This window comes from Scatophagus argus, chromosome 10 (assembly GCF_020382885.2).
Source record: "Scatophagus argus isolate fScaArg1 chromosome 10, fScaArg1.pri, whole genome shotgun sequence".
Classification (NCBI taxonomy): Eukaryota; Metazoa; Chordata; class Actinopteri; family Scatophagidae; genus Scatophagus; species Scatophagus argus.
This window is the reverse complement of record NC_058502.1, coordinates 16,317,056-16,336,927: the sequence shown is the minus strand read 5'-3', so window position 1 is coordinate 16,336,927 and position 19,872 is coordinate 16,317,056. Positions and strand designations below refer to the sequence as shown.

Here is a 19,872-nt window from a genome sequence, read left to right as displayed (position 1 = left end):
AGAATCCATGTGTACACGACGTGTTTTTCTAAGCAATGTAAAGTGTGCTTCTGCCGCCCAGCTTTTTTCACGGCATCCAGCAGTGTAGCAGAAGAAGTGATGTCATCATAACATAACCGTGTCTTGTTGTGGCAGACTGAAGTTGGCACTGTCTGCAATGCCTAACAGCTTCTCCAACCTCTGTTCACAGCCTCAGATTCGTTACACTGGTCACCTAGAGGACTCATACAGAGATGAAGGTATGTTTATTCATTTTTTTTCCTTTCTTTTTGTTTGTGCATGTGTTTAATGTCATGGGGAAAGTCAGTTATATCACCACTACTTCTTCATCACCACTCTTGGCTAAGTTTTATTTAGTATAAACACACGTTAAATGGGCTAATCAAACATAAAATGTTGAATGTGTTATTTTACTGTTTTATATGTGCGGCCTTGTCCTTTTGTGCTCATGAATAAGGTCGGTGTGAACTTTTACTAAATGTCAATTTTGGTCTCGTTCAAACACAGCGAAGCAAGTGCCTTGGACCTAGGCCAAAGCAATACATTTATTTGATAAGCATGATATTGAGTTTCTAGTGGCTTCAGCTGCGTTTGCAAACACAAATTGGGAGCTGTTATTTTGATGTTATGCTTTGTTATGCAATGTTATTGAATTACATGCTGAGGTAGGGCCTGGGCATGTTTTGGTATATGTGAATATCATTTAAAAACATGCTGTCACAGAGAGTGTCTAACATAAATCCACATTAAAGCTACTAGTGCATAATAATGCACTAATAACAGGATAAATGAGCTGTGATATTCGACAGCTCTGGCATTGTTTTCTTCCAGCCCTGCTCAGTTTGAAAAAAGCAACAACTGTCATTGTTTGGGGACTAGGCTGTGATGCAATCTATTTAATCTTTTCTTATAATTTTAGTGGAACATTTTTGTGGCTGTTGTTATTCCTGCAGGCTGTTGTGTTTTGTGTCTTAACTTGTCATTTCTTTCCATGTGTGGAGTCACAACCCGCAGAGGTGTTTCACTTTTAAATTAATTTGTATGACATACAGAAACTTTGGCAAGAGTCTGCAATTTTAGTTACATTTTATTTGGTACACATAATCTGTAGCATAACAGTACCATAGAAAAAGAGTAAAGCAAGTGGAAGGTGTGAGAACTTTGAGCTTTGTGAGTGGACACAATAAAAGTTGCTCCAGTAGTGATTTGTGGTCACTTTGGCCCTGATGATGTTATGCTTACTGTGGTTAATCAAACTGTACCGCCACACATTAGCAGTCTACCAAAAGCATCAGATTAAAATTCAATCCAAAGCATTAGGCAATGTGAAAATAGTTTGCCAACACATCTATATTATTAACTTTGGTGAAAACCTTATATGAGACACGAGGAAATCATTCTGTTCTGGCACGTAGCTTTGCTTTTCCTCTACTTCAGAACCATTTCAGTTGCCTGAATGCATACTTGTCCAACTTGCAATGCTGACTTGAACTGCATGATGATTTGTGGTTATATAATGAATTGTTTGTGTCAGAGGAAGATGGTGAAATTCTGATGGTCATAGCTGGAAATGAATTCCAGTTAACACAGATGGTATATAAACAGAAGGAGTTAGCACCTAATTCATTCCTTAGGTTAGCTTTGTTGCTTAATTTCCTACGAGTGTCTGCTTGAGTGAAGCTTAATATGTGAATATGTGAACATCCATTTAACTGTTGCCGTTTGAGCTCATGACCATTTGGCAGTTATTATTCTCCAGCTGGATTGCAGTAGACTCTTATAAGGTGATTGTTATGCTTACACTTGGTTATTTTCATAACCGCTGGCAGGAGTGATGTTTTAGCATTAACATTTCTGGTTTTATGTTGCAGCGTTTGTTGTTTTTGTAGTACTTTGAGTCATCTGGCTCTATTGATGCTTGAGGAGTGCTCACTTATTTTACGTCTTACGTAGGAGCATCTGCTCAATACATGAACTGTAAATTGCTCTTTAACTAGGACAACTTTTCATTATGCTCGATTAGCATTTCATTCAACTATGGTCTGCAGTCTTTCTTCATCAACAGTACACACTGCTTTAGCAGTGCGTGCTAGCAGCCCAACAGTGGACTAATGTGTTTCATAATTGGTTTATTTCTTAATTATTATCATATTGAGATAATTGTTAGAACTTTTAATTATCATCATTTGCACATTGTGTAAATTGAAGAAAGTCCTTGCAGTAGCAGAAGCATTCTGGTAGATGTACTCAGCTGTCACACTTTGCACTTGACCCTAACCTTGACAAGATGTCTTAAAAACGACTCAGTCATGAATACAGCAGTCCAAGTGTGTAGTAAATATTTAATTTCAGATTCAAGTACTGGCTCATAATGTCCCACGTCCTCCATCCATTCCATCACCTCATTAATAACTTAATGGTGTAGTCTACATGCATGCAACTGCACGCCAAGATGCTAAAACAGTGGTGCTTCTAAAAAAATGCCTAAAGCTTTCTCTTGACACGTCTGCACGTCACCAAAATATTTCCACGCCATGTATATGAGTATGTAGTAGTTAGGTTAAAGGGCCCCTCCCCCCGTTTTACACAAGAAGTTTAGTTTGCTTGTCGTGATGTGTACTACTCAGCCTGTAGTAACAGCTGCAAAGTCTTCTGTGGCTCTGGAAGAAAACCCAACTCAGATGATGTCACCAGGGTTATCTCAACTTGGACTTAACAGGCATTTCGGAGGCCTGGGTGGTCTAATGGAAGATGATGCCGAGTTGCATTGTGGGAAATGTAGGATTCAGTCTTTTTAGTGCCTCACCTGTGTCTGAGACATAAAGCTGTTTCAGTTTTAACCAGTCTGTTTTAAATCTGTCTCTCATGAGCCCCAGCCCCAGGTTTATGGAAGCTCAGTCCTAAATTGTTGTATTACTGCCTTAGACTTGTTCTGCTGTGTCAAAACGGTGACTATTTAGACAAGTCTTGACTGAAACTGCGTGTAAGCATTTAAACAGGTTAACAGCATGTTGTGCCGTGGTAATACAATGCATACTTGTGCATTTGGTAAGAACCTCAGCCAGCCAGGTGCAGCAGGCTGCTGTGGTTGCGAGCGTCCCTGCTTGGGAACCAAGTACAAGTACTGGAAACCCCCACTGAGGCCTCATTGCAAGTAAAAGACTGCTACAACTCATTTGGAATATGCAAAAACTCAACCCATTTACCAAGCATTAGTGATTTGAGTTTATATGTTTGAATACAAACACAGATTTTTGTTAAAATTTTTAAAGTTTTACACTTGGTTGTATTGTGTGTTTTGAGGAGGAGTGGATTTGCTGGACTGTTCTAAATTTTGGGGGTATAAATTGGTAAACAGAAAGTATTAAGATTGTTATTTTTTTTCTAGTTTGGAGCTGCCATGGCATTGCCAAGGCAACTCCTGCTGAAGCACCAGTCACTGGAATTGTGGTGACTCTGGTTTGGACAAAGAGGTGATTCACAGCAGGATTATTGTATGTGTGAGCTTGGCTGGGAGTGAGCTTAATTCTTTCCTGCATGCCTCTTGCATGTTATTTGTTCAGCCTGAAAGCCCATTCATTACAGCACAATATATTGGGTCAAAAAGTATTGTTTCTAATATTTTGGTAACGCTGCTTTGTGCCTGAATGCTCCGTTTTAAAAGCTGTGGTTTATACGGGCATCAATACACTGTAATTCTCAGAATAAAAGTTATTGATGTGTTACATTGAAATTTAGTTCACTTGATTTCGCTGAGACTCACTGTTATGTCATCCTGTTTCCACCACTCTGACTTGACTGTAAAGCAGTTTATGGTCCAAACATTAACATGTACTGTTGTGTGACTTGAAACATACACATCAACATACAAAAGTGACATATTCATGCAAACTACAAAATGTGTGTCATTTAGCTTTGAGAGTTGCACGATCTGAATTCAATCCTGGGCCATGACAGCGGTGACTGAAAAGAAATCAGGTGCTCTTTTAAGATTAAGAAGGCAGTGAGACTGAGGTGAATCGCTGGTGTGAAAATAAAACACAACCTGAAACTCTGATCTGAAGTCAAATGGTGTAATGTAATTGGATCTCCAGTGCATGAACAGGAGATTTAATTAAACAATTAGATTATGCACTGACACACCCAGTTACTGTTTTTTTTTTTTTTTTTGGATGGGCGATGACAGGAAATAAGGTGTAGTAAGTAAGAAGGTATGCCTATAATTTCTGTTTGTGTTGGCTGTTACTCTAATCTGCTTCTTCATCATGTCTACATTATACTAATTGCTAGTTATTAACAGTAGTAAAAGTGGCAATACTCTAGAAATACTGTTACTGTGAATAAAAGTTGTGTGTTCAAAGTGTTACTTAAGTAAAACTGGATAAGTATTGTCTGAAAAATGTACTCAGCGTATCAAAAGTTTATGGCCATATCAAAAGTTAAAATTCTAACTAGTTTCTATCGTTAATGTATCATATTTTTAGTTAATTTTTAAAGTATTTAAAATCTTAAAGTTCCTGCACACCCATAATCCACTCACACAGGTGTTTTCACTTTCAGTGCCTAATTTGACTTCTTCTTAGGTCAGTGTCGGTGTGTACAAACTGTGCTTCTGTAACTCCTAACCCTTCTGTATGCTTCATTCTACCTGTCAGGGTGGAATAACTAAGCACATTAATAATAATGTGACATTATTATTTTTATTAGTATATAGAGTCAGGTGAAATTCCCAGCATAGCTCCACCCAACTTAGACCTGACTAGAGGTCTAATCAGCCAGAGTAAATGAAAACCTTCAGGGTGCTGAGAGCATTTACTTGTTGCTGGCAAATAAATTTGGTCGAGTTAAAAACAAAATATTTCCCCTTGAAATGGAGGAAATAAATACTTAAGTAAATTGCACTTGAGTACAGTGGATGAGTAAATGTACTTTGTTACATTCCACCACTTGTTATTCATCTGTTATATTGTGAGTGAAGATGTAGGACATCACCATGAGGTTTCCAGAAGTGTGAGTCTGTCAGATTTGTATTCAGTCCGGTGAAATTGGCCTGCACTCCGATCCAAAAGTGTTACTTAAGGAGTCTGGTGCAGATATTCTGGAATCAATGATCTGAGTGATCATAGGCTGTAAACAGTGTGTGACACCCTCAGTGATAGTGGACAAAATGGAGCCAGACTGACTTCTGCACAACACATCTACAAATGCATGTTACTAATGACTGACAATGCAAATTCATAGGCATTGAACTTGGACCTTGTGAATCTGCTTGTTATTGTAGTGGTTAACATTTTCTTGAATGTGACTGATGCAGGTGTGTCTTAATACATCAGCAATGGACATGTGTGTGCTTCAGTGGGGGCAGCCTCTGAGAAACCTCAACCTGTGGTCGATTGGAACAGTTGACCAACAACCCACAATTGTGCCATCAGTATTTATTTGTATTTATTTATTTATTTATTTATTTATTTTGCAGCTTTTACCTTTTGATAGCTCCCAGGAAGCATCTTTTTACTGAGTTGTAGAATGAAAATGCTACAGTCACTCAGGCTGTCCGAGAAATGCACAATAAGCAGCATCTTATTTTCAACTGGCGCTCTGTGGAGTTGGCTGTTAAATTTTTCAAAACTGGAGTGTCTTTATTGAGCAGAAACTGATCTTATTTTGCTGCTGCAAGCGTCACTCCAGTATGTTTTGTTTTGGTAGAGCTGGAATGATTTCAAAGCTCTCACTTAATATAGCCGTATTGCCTGATTTTTGTTTCCCCCCCCTGACTAGAAAGGCTTACATACTGAGTAGGCTTCAGATCACTAGTTATCAATACTTTATAGCAACAGCACAGGCAGGAGAAAAAGGCTTTTATGACACAAATAAATTTTAGTTGTTATCTAATGTGATATCTGTGCTCAGCTGACTGACATCCAAGTAGATCATCTTTATAATTACTCCCTTTTTTTCATGTAATTATTCAATTTAAGTAAAGCTAAGGCAAAATTTTTCAAACAGTTTATGTTTATTTCTTACCATGCCAGCCGCAGGTGCGGTTTGTCGCCAAGTCACATTTTTATGTGTTTAATCAAACACGCATTCCTGGAGAGGAATTTGCACATCAGTGGAGCTAGGTGAATAGCCAGAGAGTCGGTCTTGATTGTACCACTGCTATTACCATAACGCTGACTTACACTGACATTACGCGCTATGGGATCATCTTGCAGCTTTGCTCTTTTTGTGACAGAATCTTAGATGAGAGCAGCTCTTGCGAGACGTGTGACGTTTTAGGTTATTTCAAGTTGGTGAGAGGATGTTACACCCCCCAAAGACACAGGAGCTTAGTTATATAGATTGGTTGATCTTGTGAGCAGAGGAGACATCTGTCATTCAGCACTGGAAGGAGTGATGAAAATAATCCTAAAAAAAGAGTCTGTGTTTTTCTCTAGACAGCTGAAGGCTAATAGGAAGTCTAATCCAAGGAATGGAATTTCTTTATGAATGCAGGGAGGTGGAGCATTATCAGTGGAAGCAGCAAACTGTCCTCTGTTTGTTTTGGCATGTGAGCATGACAAATGTAAAAGTGGCCTCAGTAGTGTTATCAGCTCTGCCTTGTTAAATTGGGGAAGTTTGACAGCCGCAGCTGTCAAGCTGCCCTCTCTGACCCAGTAGTATCAGCCTGCTCTTCCTCTAAGAAGAAGGAAGGAACAGGCTTAGAAGCAGGAGAGGTAAAAGGAGACGAGTATTAGTGTGACAGACGAGCTGGAACAGTACACAGTAGCAGTGCAGCTTTGTGACTAACAAGAGCATTGGTTAACTGGTGGAAATGGCCTCTGCATCAAGTAAACCTGGTGTTGGCTTGGGCAGCTGGTGCTGAGGCCAGACTGCACTAAAGACTAATGAGGTGTTTATCTGAGAGGTGGGGAGGCTGAAGTGCACTGGACTCTGCCCCTGAATCCCATCTGTCAGAATCTCAGAGACAACAGAGAAGAAGAGGCAACTTGTCCTGGCTTGACTGTGTCAGGCTCATGGCCTTGTTCACACGGACGTTGTAACTTGTCCATCTGTTGACAAACATGTTTCTGTCCTTTTTTCTGTTTGCAGCCCCCTTTGTAGTTATATACTGATAGAGGTTACAGCTATATATTTTTATCCACAGTGAGCAGAGCACCCCCATCAGTAAAAGTTTCAGATGCAAAGTCTCTTTACAGAACTAGATAAAAAACTATGTCAAACTTTTAAGTGGACATGTTTCACAAAGCTGTACAGCTTTATTACAGTTGGCCAGGCCCCATTCTTTTTTCTTTTTTTTTTTAATATAGAGTACTGTACTCCTACCATTTGATATCAGTCAGAGCATCCCATTTGCTCGACAGACAAACTCTGGTTTTTCTGCACAGCAGCCTGGCTTAGAGTTAGTGTAACCTGTCTGATTAATGGAAAGGGAGTGTTTTCCAGTCAGATAACCAGTCTGCACATCCAGATAATCTTCATCTCTGTTAATGTCTCATAAATCAGACCATTTCTGTGGTTAAGTCTGTGCCTACAAGTTTCTGTTTGTTTTGTTGGTGGATTTTACTGTTATTTTTAATGGTATAGCTTTTTCACCTGTTCGACTTCAGGCATTTGCAGAGAATTTCACCTAGCATCATTAGCCTTTCAGTAGTGAGTCTGAATACAGCTGATCTGATCATGTTTATGTTGACGCTGTGATACTGATCTGAGTCCTTTATTGAATATCTGCCAAGTTAAAATCCTGATTGAATATTCATATTTTATTTTCCTACATAATACAGCTGCACAGATACATAAGGAAAGGCAATACAGCTGATGTCCCTAACCTTACAGTAGTAGTGTTTAGTATCCACAGTGTCCACAGCGAGATGAGTCCATCAGTCAGTGTGAAAAGGTTGTAGGGCAGGTATGAGCGGCATTTCAACAGCTTCTCTCTCTAGACTGAACAAAACTACACAAATCCAAAAGTAGTTTTCAATCCATGCTAGCACTTTGTGGTGCACCTGTAAAACTTTGCTGAAATAGAGCCATAGCAGCTGTTTTTCTTCTTTTACTTTTTTCTGTTTTTCCCCATTTATATCCACTAAAGCACTGTCAGTGTGGAGGTGTTCTGTAAAGGCGCTCAAGGTTTTGCTTCCTTGCAATACATTGGGGACAAGTTCCAGTGTTTACATGAAGGCAGTCAGACATTTTGACCCAGAGCTCAATGGGTTACAATAAACAAAGGATCCATGTTTATAAAATCAATCGCAAAAGACCTTCATAGGACCTTGATATAAAAAAAATAACCTGCAAACAAATGTCAAAGGCCTCAAATTCACGGATGTGGTCTTTTACCGCCTCCTAAAAGTGGTTCACTCATGGTACAAGTGCGTCTCACAGAGACTAACAGCACCTAGTTTCAGTGGTTAATTCCTACACTGCTGCCATTGTTTTGTAGTTGGGATGGCAACCTATTTGCCCTCTTTATGGGAAAATGAACAGCTGTTAGGAATTAAACATGGCTGAGATTTATGTACTTGATGTGTATTACACTGTAGTTGTAAGAAACAAATATAAATGCAAAAAATCTATCCTAAATCTAATCTTGAGTCGTTGCAGTTAACTCCAGTCACTCTCTAACTTGTAGAAGTTGTTTTTCAGACCACTAAATGAGCTGAGACATCTTTTGATGGAGAATTTTGTAGCTAACGTGCTCAGTCCAGTGAGCATTAGTACACTCTCTCACTCAGAAAATAAGACAATGTCTTTCCTTGTTCAGTGCGCTGCTAAAATAAGATGCATTTGGAGTTTTACACATTAAGTAAGACAATCATGTGCATATGTGACATTTTGCAATGAGTCTTGATGTGTCCTGTCAGCAGGAAGTCTGGCCCACTTTGGGTCTTACTCTAGATAGATGTCTAAATATACCGCTGTTAGGTTAGGCCTTTCCTCGAGCCTTAGTGAAACACCCTCAGTGAATCCATCTCTACACTCCACGAACCACAAACATAATCTGCCCTTATCCACACACACACACAGAAAGTCTGTTTTCTCTGTGTATTATACCCTCCGTAAATCTGTTCTTGAGGAGGGGAAAAAAAGGTTTGATAAACAATCCAATGATAACACAAGATGGTGCTATGTGTTCCGGATAGCTTCTTCTTTGTAGTCATCAAAGCAAAAGTGAAGTGGCCTTTTTGTTTGCTCCCTCAGAGGCTTGTTTTCCAATACCCAGAGCAGATGGTATGTGTTTTCCATGGATGAATCACTGAGCTGGGTGGGTTTTTGCATAGCTGGCCTTGACTATGTGAAGCTTGTGTGTGTGTCCTCATGACTTAACTGTGAGAATACACCTGTGTCGGTATGCCAGTTATATATATGTATGTGTGTATACATACATAAAAAGGCTTTGAATTGACTGGTTTCTTGTTTTTTTCCCCCCAGACTCTGGAGGAGCCCCCCTACTTGACAGTAGGGACGGATGTGAGTGCCAAGTACAGAGGGGCTTTCTGTGAGGCCAAGATTAAGACTGCCAAGAGGCTAGTCAAGGCCAAGGTAAGTCACATTTCAGAGATCCAAAATTAAAAATTTATTGTGTGTCTGTGTGTGAAGTGGAACGCAGGAGGGCTAGGGGCTCTTGTCTTTGTGCGAGGGGTGTACAGTGAAGATCGCACAGCTCAGCTTTAGTGTGCGTCCAGTGGTTAGATTGGAGATGGCCACGCTGAAAAGAAAAATTGTTGGGATGAAGAAAAGTCCTCATATTAGATTGATTCTGAGATGTTTAAATTATTTTCTTGTCTCTGATGTTGCCAAAAAAAAATCCAGCTGTGTTGTTTACATGCTACAGCTCTACCACTTGTTTAGGTTGTTAATACTGCTCACACAATTGAAATGTTGATCAGGGCCCCAGCTGTGACAAATGCAGGGTCTGGCCTAGCCCACCAGGTACCTATCACATTCTCAGTCGTCCCTTTCGCCCACGGCTTCCTTGGTCTGTGGCGGGGACGGTGCGACTGCTATTTCCCCATTGGTTTTATGCCTTGCTGATGAAGGCATTGTATGATGTTCGTACTACAGTATCTCATTTCCCAGTGGGGCTGGAGCATCTGGATAATACAATAGAGACAGATCGCTTGTCTCTCGTTCTGCTACAGTGTGTGGGAGGAACAAAGATTGGATGCTGGCTTTTTCACTGTGTCAATGCACTGTAGTTCCCCCCTTTAGAGACAAAAGAGCAGTGATGCTCTGCCATTTTGAAATCAAAAAATGATGTGCTTTTTTGTCTCATGGACAGAGACAAATAACGGGACAAAGTAGAGCACGTGATGTTCTTAGTTTATATTTTGCGGGCTAAAATGGAGCTAACAGGGCAGTCTCAGCTCATAAATTAATTAACATGCTAATTGGCTGAGTGTGGGTTTTGTTTTTGGGTAGCTGTAATGTGAATATGAGCTCTGTTACACAAACGTTGAAACATGGCAATTATTCAGTGGTTGTTGTGAGTCTGAATGTTCTGCTGTAATGAATTCCTCTTTGGCTCTTTGGTTCATTAATCTCTGTCTGCTTGTTTAACAAAGTCGATGGCTGCGGCATATGGCGCTGGTGTCTTGCAAGTGATTTTTAAAACCCAGGGAAAGATCTGTGTGACATTCTTATTTATGATGATGATCTGTACTACAAGACCTGCAAAAAGTCAATTAGCACCATGTCAGTATCACTCACTGTGACATGTTCAGCATACATGTGATCAGTTAGGACTAACCCTGTGTTACATTCATTTGTCCATGTGCTGCCTGTTTATAGTACATTTGCTGGTAGTTCTCTTTACTGCAGAATAGAAATGAAACATGCTCTTAAAAGGAAGAAAAGCAGATCTCGACTCACATATAACAATGCTTAAGGAACTTTAATTCTCTGTATGAAAAGATCCTGATTAAGATAAAGAGGAAATGTCTAAGCTTGTATGGACTAACATATCTTCTGTCAAAACATTTTCCACTCGGGGAAGATTCAGAATACTGTTAGCTGCTCAACAAAAAATAACTAATTTGAGGGACTTTCACTTTTTTTGCAATCGTTTAACAAATAGCTAACTTGCAATTTGTTCAAAATTCATTTGAATTGAAACCATGTACATTACTCTTACTGCTGCATTTTCCAAACAGCAGAAAAAAATCTCCAGAATTTATCAGTGGTGTTAGTACTTCCACACATCAGTTTTCAGATGGTTTAGTGGTTGGTTTAGTTATTATCCCTTCAGGAAGGCACATGAGGTTACTCCATCGTGTGTTTAGAAAGACAACAATTGCAGAGTTTACTGAGGGGGCGACAAGGCATGCATTAGATAACAGTGAATTTTTCAAATGAATTTTGGTCAGATTATTACAGATTCAATTTTTAAACTTAAGTTTTATTAAGAAGTAAAAAGCTCAAATTAGAGGCAGCATTAATACAAACTAACTCAATAAACAAGACATTTAAGGATGTCACATATAGCGAAGGCACATACGCAGGTTCATCACAGTAAACGTGCCAGTGTTAGCCAAATTTTTAAATGGTGTCCCTCAGCCAAATGTTAAATTGTCCATTAAAATAAGGGCGAAGCAGACAGCATGTAAAATCAGAACAGCAGGAGGGTTTTTTTTAATGTGAAGAGACAGGAGCAGAAAGGTGAGAAATGGTCCTGAGGAAAATAAGTGAAACGACTGCAGTTGCAGTTAGCACTCAGCTAAGTTATCTAGTCCCTGTTGATCAAGTCATTTTGCTAATTATAGCCAGAGGATACACAGAATACTCCTCCTCAGTCAAATTTACTTATATGAATTATCATCAAAGTTCACTTCGTGTTTCTTTATCAAACAGAAACACTCATGCATTTAGACTAATGCTCACTAACCACTTTGAATTAAGTAGAGTGAAACATCCTGCAGCTCAACATTTTTAGGCTTATTGGAAGACACAATCTTGTGATGGACTGTGAGCTACACTTATTCATATTACATACATTTGTCTGAAATATGCTGAGCCATGCAGTAACCAAGCTCGCAGTCTGGAGGTCATCAGGATGGCCAAGTGTTGCTGATACTCTCTAGCTGCAGCTTTGGATAGCGAGAGTCACCCTCTCTCTGTCTGTGTAGGACCCTGTGAAGAGAGGGATTCCTTTATTCCACTGAGCAGGAATGTTATTATCTCCATAACTGATGAAAGGCTGCCTCAGGAAACGGTTTATGCCTTTCTCTTCTCTTATTCTATGACCTGACAATTCAACAGCATCTTACAGTGTACATTTGTTTCATTCATTGTTTTAATCCTGCATTCACAGTGACATTCACATTCATTCTTTGCTGTTGGCTTAACGTCTTTTTCTGCCAGTGTATGGAGGTTCATTCTACACTAATTCACAGTCAATAAAAGTGAAATCAGTTTTCCATTATGATTGTGTTACTATTTTACTAGCCAGTGCTCTCAAAAATAGTTTTAATTTCCCTCGGGAAACCGAAAGAAACACGTGAGCATTTTGATATATAATGCAGGGAAGGGAATTTGTAATGCTAAACAGATTCTGTGCTTCTGGCTGCTTCGACACTTTTCACACATGCTCCTTGGAAAATATGTGACAGTGAATGGCTGTGTGTGTGTAAGAGAGAGAGCACACGCACGCTCGCCTTGTGGTCTTTTCTGTCCCTCGTTTGTTGCCAGGTCACCATGCAGATGCAAGACTGCCACATCATGATCAGATTATGACGTTGGCTCACTTAAGCAAGGCTGCAGAAGCATGGGGGTGTTGGTGGTGATGTTGGTAGTCAGCTAGCCTAGCACTATCATTCTCAACAGAAGTCCACAGCAGTTGACACGAACAGATGCAGCGCTGTTGCCAGTTTGGGACGGACACTCCATGATGCAAGAAATGAGCCATAGTATTAAATGGTTACCTACATGCTGCGTGACACCTTTACTAGTGTTTTATCACAAACCAATTCAAAACAACAAACCTATTTCTCTGCCATCAATTATGTGAAGGAGTCCATCATTGTAATCAGTGTATCGCAGTCCAGCGGCGTTGGCAGGGATGTGCTGCCTCTGTGAAGTGGAACATTGTCGTGGCCTGGTCAGGCCTTTGGGGAATTGTTTGTTTATCCGTGTTACTGATTCTCCTCCCCTGTCACCCCCTCCCTTCCAGGTCACCTTTAAACCAGATCTGTCCACGGCTGAGGTCCATGATGAAAACATCAAAGGACCTCTAAAGGTAAGGCAGGAAAGATGAAACAGCCCAGGGTCAGCTTGAAACACACATATTGTTATTAATTACTCTTGATTACTTGTGTGTCTTTTTTGGCTCAGGCTACAAAACCATAATGAATGTAGAAAAAGCACTCTAGCATCCATCATCATAAAGCATCGGCTTTGCAATTAAATTTTAAGTCAATTAAGATTCTTGTAGCAGCTTGGTTGCCTCATTACTTCAAGACATCTTTAGATTTATTATTAGTGGTATGTTATAGTGCCAAGTAACAGCAGCATATATGTCCCACAGGTGGGTGCTGTTGTGGAGGTGAAGAATCAGGATGGAGTCTACCAGGAGGCCACAATCAATAAACTGACCGATGCTAGTATATATACTGTTGGTAAGTCAATAACAAACTGTCTACTTTCCCTCCTCACTCAAACACTTGTACTCTCCCTACAGCTAGCTTGGAAAAAAACAGTTGTGTGTTCAGTGGTTTTAAAGGTTTCCGTGTGTGTTATATTTAAAGTTGTTGAAAGAAGCTGAAGGTTCCTCAGAAAAGGTAAAGAATTACGTGATTTCACACAGTGAAAAGTTGCCGTGAGTTTACATGCTCAGTTTATCTTAAACTCCATTACACTCCCATCCATTATGGCTGTTTGTGAGATTATTTAAATGTCCAGTAAAAATAAAATAAACTGGGGGCAAATATATACATTTCACCCCAATGCAATTAATTAATTAATTAAGTATGTAAGTAATGGACAAAGTCAACTCATAGCTTATCTTAATGATGACAAATAATGAGGTGGAAGAATAGTATAACCTCCATGACTGTGTTGGTGATCAGCAAAACATCTCGCTTCAGTCACAGGAAGCTTTAGAGGCTGACTGAGTCAGCAGTACAATAATTATACAGCGTAATACAACAAGTAAGCAGTGTTGGTAAATGCTGCATGTAGGGCTGCAACTAAAGATAAATTTTATTATTGATTAATCTGCTAGTTTTGCTTTTCAAATGATGAATTAGTCATCAGTGTTAAGGTGACATCCCCAGCTTGTCTGTTCTTTTGGTCTAAGCAACAGTCCAAAACCCAAACATATTGAATTTATAGTTGCATGAAACAGACAAAAGCAACAAATTCTCATATTTAAGAAGGTGAAGCCGGTAGATACTTCCAATTTGGAACTGCAAGTCTGAAATGAGTACACAGCTATGCTGCTGGATAATCCAAAGTATACAGAGTATAGACTGCTGCTCAGCTCTGTTATATCTCAGTGGTTGCTCGTCACTTCAGAGTTCCCACTGGATTTTTGTGAGCTCCAAACACTCAACTCGCACATTTCCCTTCTTGTAATTCATCAGGGACAAAACAAAAACACGAGTCAGGTACATTTGAACAGTGATTAAAGGAATTTGAGGATTTACTCTCCTGGGTTTATCTTTAGAAGCAATTTGGTGAAAGTGAAAGTTTTTTGATATGGTACATATTCTGATATTAAATGTTATTTGATATGGATGCTTATTGCAGTTAGTGAATGGAGACTTAATGTCAGACAGGTTTGATATCAGTTACTGGATAAATAATCAACTTGTCTTTTATTTAGCCCGTACTCTGCTCTGTGTACAGCTGAGGGCTCTGATAAAGCTGTGAGCCTTAAGCAACTCTGTCACTGCCGGCTGGAGGATCTGTGGGGGCCTTTAAGTCCAGCATAGTTTGTTTGTAACATATCACAAATCGAGTAGACATTCTGTAACTGAGACGGGAGTTTATTTGTGCTTAAGTGTGTACGTGTTTGTTTGTATGTGTTTGTGGACTCCTGGCCTACATACAGCAGCCTAATAGTCTGCCTCTCATCTCTGCAGTGTTTGACGACGGCGATGAGAAGACCCTGAGGCGTTCCTCTCTCTGCCTGAAAGGAGCGCGTCACTTTGCAGAGAGCGAGGCAAGTCCTGTGCTGTCCCGCACTTTTATGCTGGCTTCATCTCTCAGCTTTTTCAGCAAAGCTTGTTTTCCAGCTTCTGTCTTTTCATTGTTATTTTATTTAGTCACCAACAGTCTCTATTCATGTTGCTTAAATTAAAATACTGCTTTTGAATGGTCCCATATTGGCATTTAGAAGTTGAGCTGTGAAAAATTTCCAGGGAGCATAAACTCTAAACTATAAACTGCGTCTGTAGAGCTGAGTAAATCCTTCCATTTGTAGATGATGAAATTTCAAGAAGGGACTTTGTTTCAGTTTTAGAAGATAAATCTTTTGTATTGGAATTTATTTTATGAGAACGTGGCACTGAGGCCCTTTGCTGTTGTTTGTTTCATCTGCAGACACTCGACAGACTCCCTCTCACCAACCCCGAGCACTTTGGCACACCTGTCATCGGCAAGAAGGGCAACCGAGGCCGTCGATCAAACCCAATGTGAGTATCGTCTTTCTTCTCTGTACATCCTGCAGGGCTCATATCAAACCTAATATATCAGAGGTCTGTGATGCTGGTGTGGAGGGATTTTCTGTACCGATCCAGTCACTAGCAACAGGCTCCTTCCATTCTAAGTATGCTGACAGCAGTTGAAATGAAAGATTTACTCTCATCTCCGTCCCCCTCATAAGCAGCCCCTGAGGCCTGGAAGAGGAGTCGCCTCCTACCTCCTACCCGCCTCCTCCTCCAGCTCCTTAATCAAGTTGGGCTCCTGTGCATGCGTGCGTGCATGCTGGAGAGGCAGTGTGAGCATGGTGTAGTCCTGCTGAATATTACAGATAATATCATGTCTATTTTTCCTCCCTCCTTTGACTCCAATGTTCTAGTGGGTGTTTTATGCTCTGATGTGCGTATTCCTGGGAGATTGCTGAGTTTTCATCAGGGAATAGGAACTTCTCAGGGCTTTTTGGTGCTGAGTGTAATTGTGGCTCCTCTCTGTTATAAAAAGGACACTCTGCTACATAATCTCATTTTCTGCCACCCCTTGCACTGAGAGAAAAGTCAATATTACTCTAAACATTGATGCAATATTGACTTGAAACAGTCCCAGCTGCACATTAGCACCTTGGACTTTCTTTTGCATTGTAGTGTCTTTTCTCCAGATTTACAAGTATTGACAGTACAGTAATGATTGAGATTACTGGAAAAAGAAAACAGCATCGTCACTTGTTTGTGGAGATGGTCTCCTTTCTTCTTCTGTTACTGGAGTATTTCACCGTGTGACATGTGCATATTTGCTTTCTTGTTAGGATTTAGATGAGAGAAGTGATACCTTTCTCAAGTCTGTTGGCTAAATATGAAGCTAGAGCAAGCAGGTGATTAACTTAGCTTTGCTTAGCATATAGACTGGAAACAGGGAAAGCAGTTAGCCTGTCCCTGTACAAAGGTTAAAAAAACCCCACTGACCACAGATAAATCTTCCACTGAGGTTTCCAGGGAACCAGCAGAAAGTTACTCCAGGAAGTTGTTTATCTCAGCCAAGAAACCCACAGTAGAACATCATGCAAGATTTTTCTTTTTGTGTGGATTAAACAAATAAGATGTAATGTATCAGTTAGTGAGCTTTAGATATGCTAAGTGGTAAATGGACTACATTTATTTAGAGCTATTCTAGTGTATCATTCATGTACACATTCATACATTGAAGTTAGTGGATGCTGTGTAAGGTCCCAACCCACAAATGCTGGTAATGAGGACTGTGCAAGAAAGCAAAATGTCAAACTATTCCTGTCTTAAAAGTAACTGTCCAATAATCCCTGCTACAATAGTCATTATATGAAGAGGAAACTCTTCCCTACATGAATTACAGTTTGTCCTTTATTACGTAGCTGGAGAGCTTTGATTCACAGCTTAGTTGTTGTTGTAGTTGTAGTTGTAGTAGCCTGGCTGATTTACTGCTCTTGAGTCGTGCCAGACTGTGTGTGTGTGTGTGAGTGTCTGTCTGTCTGTCTGTCTTTGTATCTGTGCGTGTGTGTGTGTATGTATGTACGTAGAGCTGTGCTCAGAGCAGGCCTAGTGAGTCATAAAAGGAGGATGAAGGATCTGTTTGCCTGTTGGTGCTGCTTGCATGATTTCTGAGGGACATGGCTGCCTGTCTTCTGGTCACAGTCAGGGCGTCATCTTGAGCATCAGGATGTCTGTCAGACAATACACTGATCCTAATGAGTGAGCTCCCCATTAGAGCGGGCCTTACATTTCACTGTGCTGTGGATTGTTTGTTTGAGTCCTTTTGATGTTTTCTAGCTGAACAGCAGTTAGACGAAAAGATGATTGGTTTTCAGAAACCAGGACACGCTACTTTATTTTCCTAACCAGTTTATATGGAGCATGGATTTAATATGAAATGCCAGTATCTTTTGAGCAAACACAACACAGTGCTGTGCTACATTTTTGTGGAAAAATGGAGATAAGTTGATGGCACTTTCCTCAGTCAAATGTCAGCGCTTTCAGTAAGTTTTCTGGGATAGCTGGGGAACTTACTGTATAAGGAGTTTTGCGCACATCCAGAAAATATGAACAGTCACCAGATTTCATACATTATTCCAAAATAGAGGAGTTATGTTTAATTTGCAACTGCAACTAATTATTCTCACTATTAACTGACAAATTATTTAGTCAGAAGATAGTCATAAATACCCATTCCAATATCCTAAAGCCCAAGGTGATGTCATCAAATGGCTTGTGTTGGATAACAAGCAGAGCAAAACTAAAAATTATTCATTTTTAAATCACCTGAGGTAAGAAAGCAGCAATGTCTCACAGAAACTGAAACAAAAGTAATTTTTCAAGCAAAAATGCCTACCATTCCTAATTTTTATCAAAGTCAACTTCTTTCAGCTCTTTAGAAAAACTTTGTCATGTTCTCAGTTGTGTATATACTGAACTGAAATTGCCAGATGTTAGAAATGTTAAAGAATGTGTTCATAAACATCCACATGCTCACCGTACCTTGTTGAAGTGAAGTCCTTGCAGTAAACTGTTCTCTTCCTCACACAGTCAAGAAGAAGAGTTGTCTTCATCCTCCAGTGAAGAGGAAGAGAGTGATCAGCGGCAGAATGAGGATCTGTTCGGCAAAGTGGTCTGTGTGGAGGGGGTTGCCACCGGGGACAAAAAGAAGACCACGTGGTATCCTGCACTGGTGAGCTCATGTTCTCCCTTCCTTCACTGCTCTCTGCTCCATCACAGTGAACAAACAGGGACCACTGCTGCTGCTCCTCCAGTATCCTCCCAGCATTGTGCCATCTCATCTAAACGCCTGCTTGTGTAACCTCAGACAGAATTATCTCATTGCGTTAGAATTTACCTACCGTGAAAGATCTTGTTGCCGTCAGTTGAGTTCTGTAAATAAGACATATTTTCGCAGTAGCAACCCGAATACTATAATCCCAAGAATTTCAGAAAGCAAAACAGCTCAACTTTTATTGTGGAGCAAAAAAGATATGACTCGTTCTCCCTGATGTGTGCAACAATGCAGCACAAACACTGGTTTAATGTTTTCAGTATTTTCTGGTTCATTTCTTTCAACCCACCCATAACTTTCAACCACATTTAGCACACAATGCAATGGTGACAGGCGTTGTTTATTTATGTAAGTGTTACAAGCTGAGCTGGGAGAATGGGAGAGGGTGGGGAAAGCTGTCCCTTTAACTGTGTAGTCAGCAGGGCCCCACCTCTAGGGTTTGTTGTTCTTGGCCTGCTCACTGAGCTCCATGTCGCCTCCTTGTGACGGACCAGAGAAGAGCATTGCACAGTCGCCTGGTAATGTTTACACTTTGACCGTATGGCAGAGGGGTGGAGATGTCTCATGCAACAGATGATACATGGCTGTAACAAACTGTCCTGGCAAAATAAGTCGAAGGAAACATGTACAGTGGCTGCTTTCATTTGTACGTTTGCCGTGCAGCGTATGTGTCGGAGAGGGAAATGCTGTCACAGAGCAAACATGAGTCACAGTGTTCAAGTAAAAGCATCCACCCTGCAAATGTGTGTGTCTGTGTGTGCTGTTTATATGGTCCTAGTGAAAGTCAGATCTCCGTAACAGCAGCGTTGCCTCCTCTGGGTTAGACCCTGGCATTGGAACAACTCCCACTGCTCCTCAGCTCCAGTACACAGCAGCAGCACATGCTGCGTGTGAGCGCGCAGCCCCGTCACACATCGCTCTTCATCTACGCTCGCGTGTTAGTCTTTGTTTCATACGCAGCATATTTTGTAATCCATCAGCGTGGCATTTTGCTGAAACTCCTTTAGTCATTGACTCGTACTGTGACACCCCCACCCCCCCAATCCACTTTACTGTCGTTCTTTAACACACACACACACGCACACACAGTGTACCACCTCATCTGACCTCTTGACTGTCTCTTGTTTCTGTGCAACAAGGTCATCTCCCCGGACTGCCATGAAGATGTGACTATGAAGAAGGACAACATCTTTGTCCGCTCTTTCAAGGATGGAAAATTGTGAGTCATCACTTATGTGCTGAAAACCACGTTTGCACCATGTGTGAAGTAGGGACGCACTTATGATTATCACCAGATTACTTGACATTATAGATTCCTACATAAATGATGTTTTTAATTTAGAGGAAAAAATTCAATTAATATTAAGTAAAAACCAAGCAATATTTAGAGAAGCTGTGATAAGCAAATGATTGGCATTTTAACTTGGCAGTTTATTTAAA

General features: G+C 40.4%; 1 protein-coding gene across 5 annotated transcripts in view; it reads left to right on the top strand.

Annotated features, from left to right (window-relative positions):
- Positions 1–19,872, top strand: part of arid4b (AT-rich interaction domain 4B) — a 38,487-nt gene that overhangs the window by 2,305 nt on the left and 16,310 nt on the right. For all 5 annotated transcript variants that reach the window (XM_046401110.1, XM_046401106.1, XM_046401111.1 and 2 more), the window contains exons 2-9: positions 191–239; positions 9,433–9,543; positions 13,169–13,234; positions 13,523–13,613; positions 15,081–15,160; positions 15,541–15,632; positions 18,189–18,330; positions 19,572–19,651. In XM_046401110.1, the coding sequence (XP_046257066.1) occupies positions 234–239; positions 9,433–9,543; positions 13,169–13,234; positions 13,523–13,613; positions 15,081–15,160; positions 15,541–15,632; positions 18,189–18,330; positions 19,572–19,651 (668 nt within the window). In that variant the 5' untranslated portion in view covers positions 191–233. The remainder of the gene's footprint in view (positions 1–190; positions 240–9,432; positions 9,544–13,168; positions 13,235–13,522; positions 13,614–15,080; positions 15,161–15,540; positions 15,633–18,188; positions 18,331–19,571; positions 19,652–19,872) is intronic.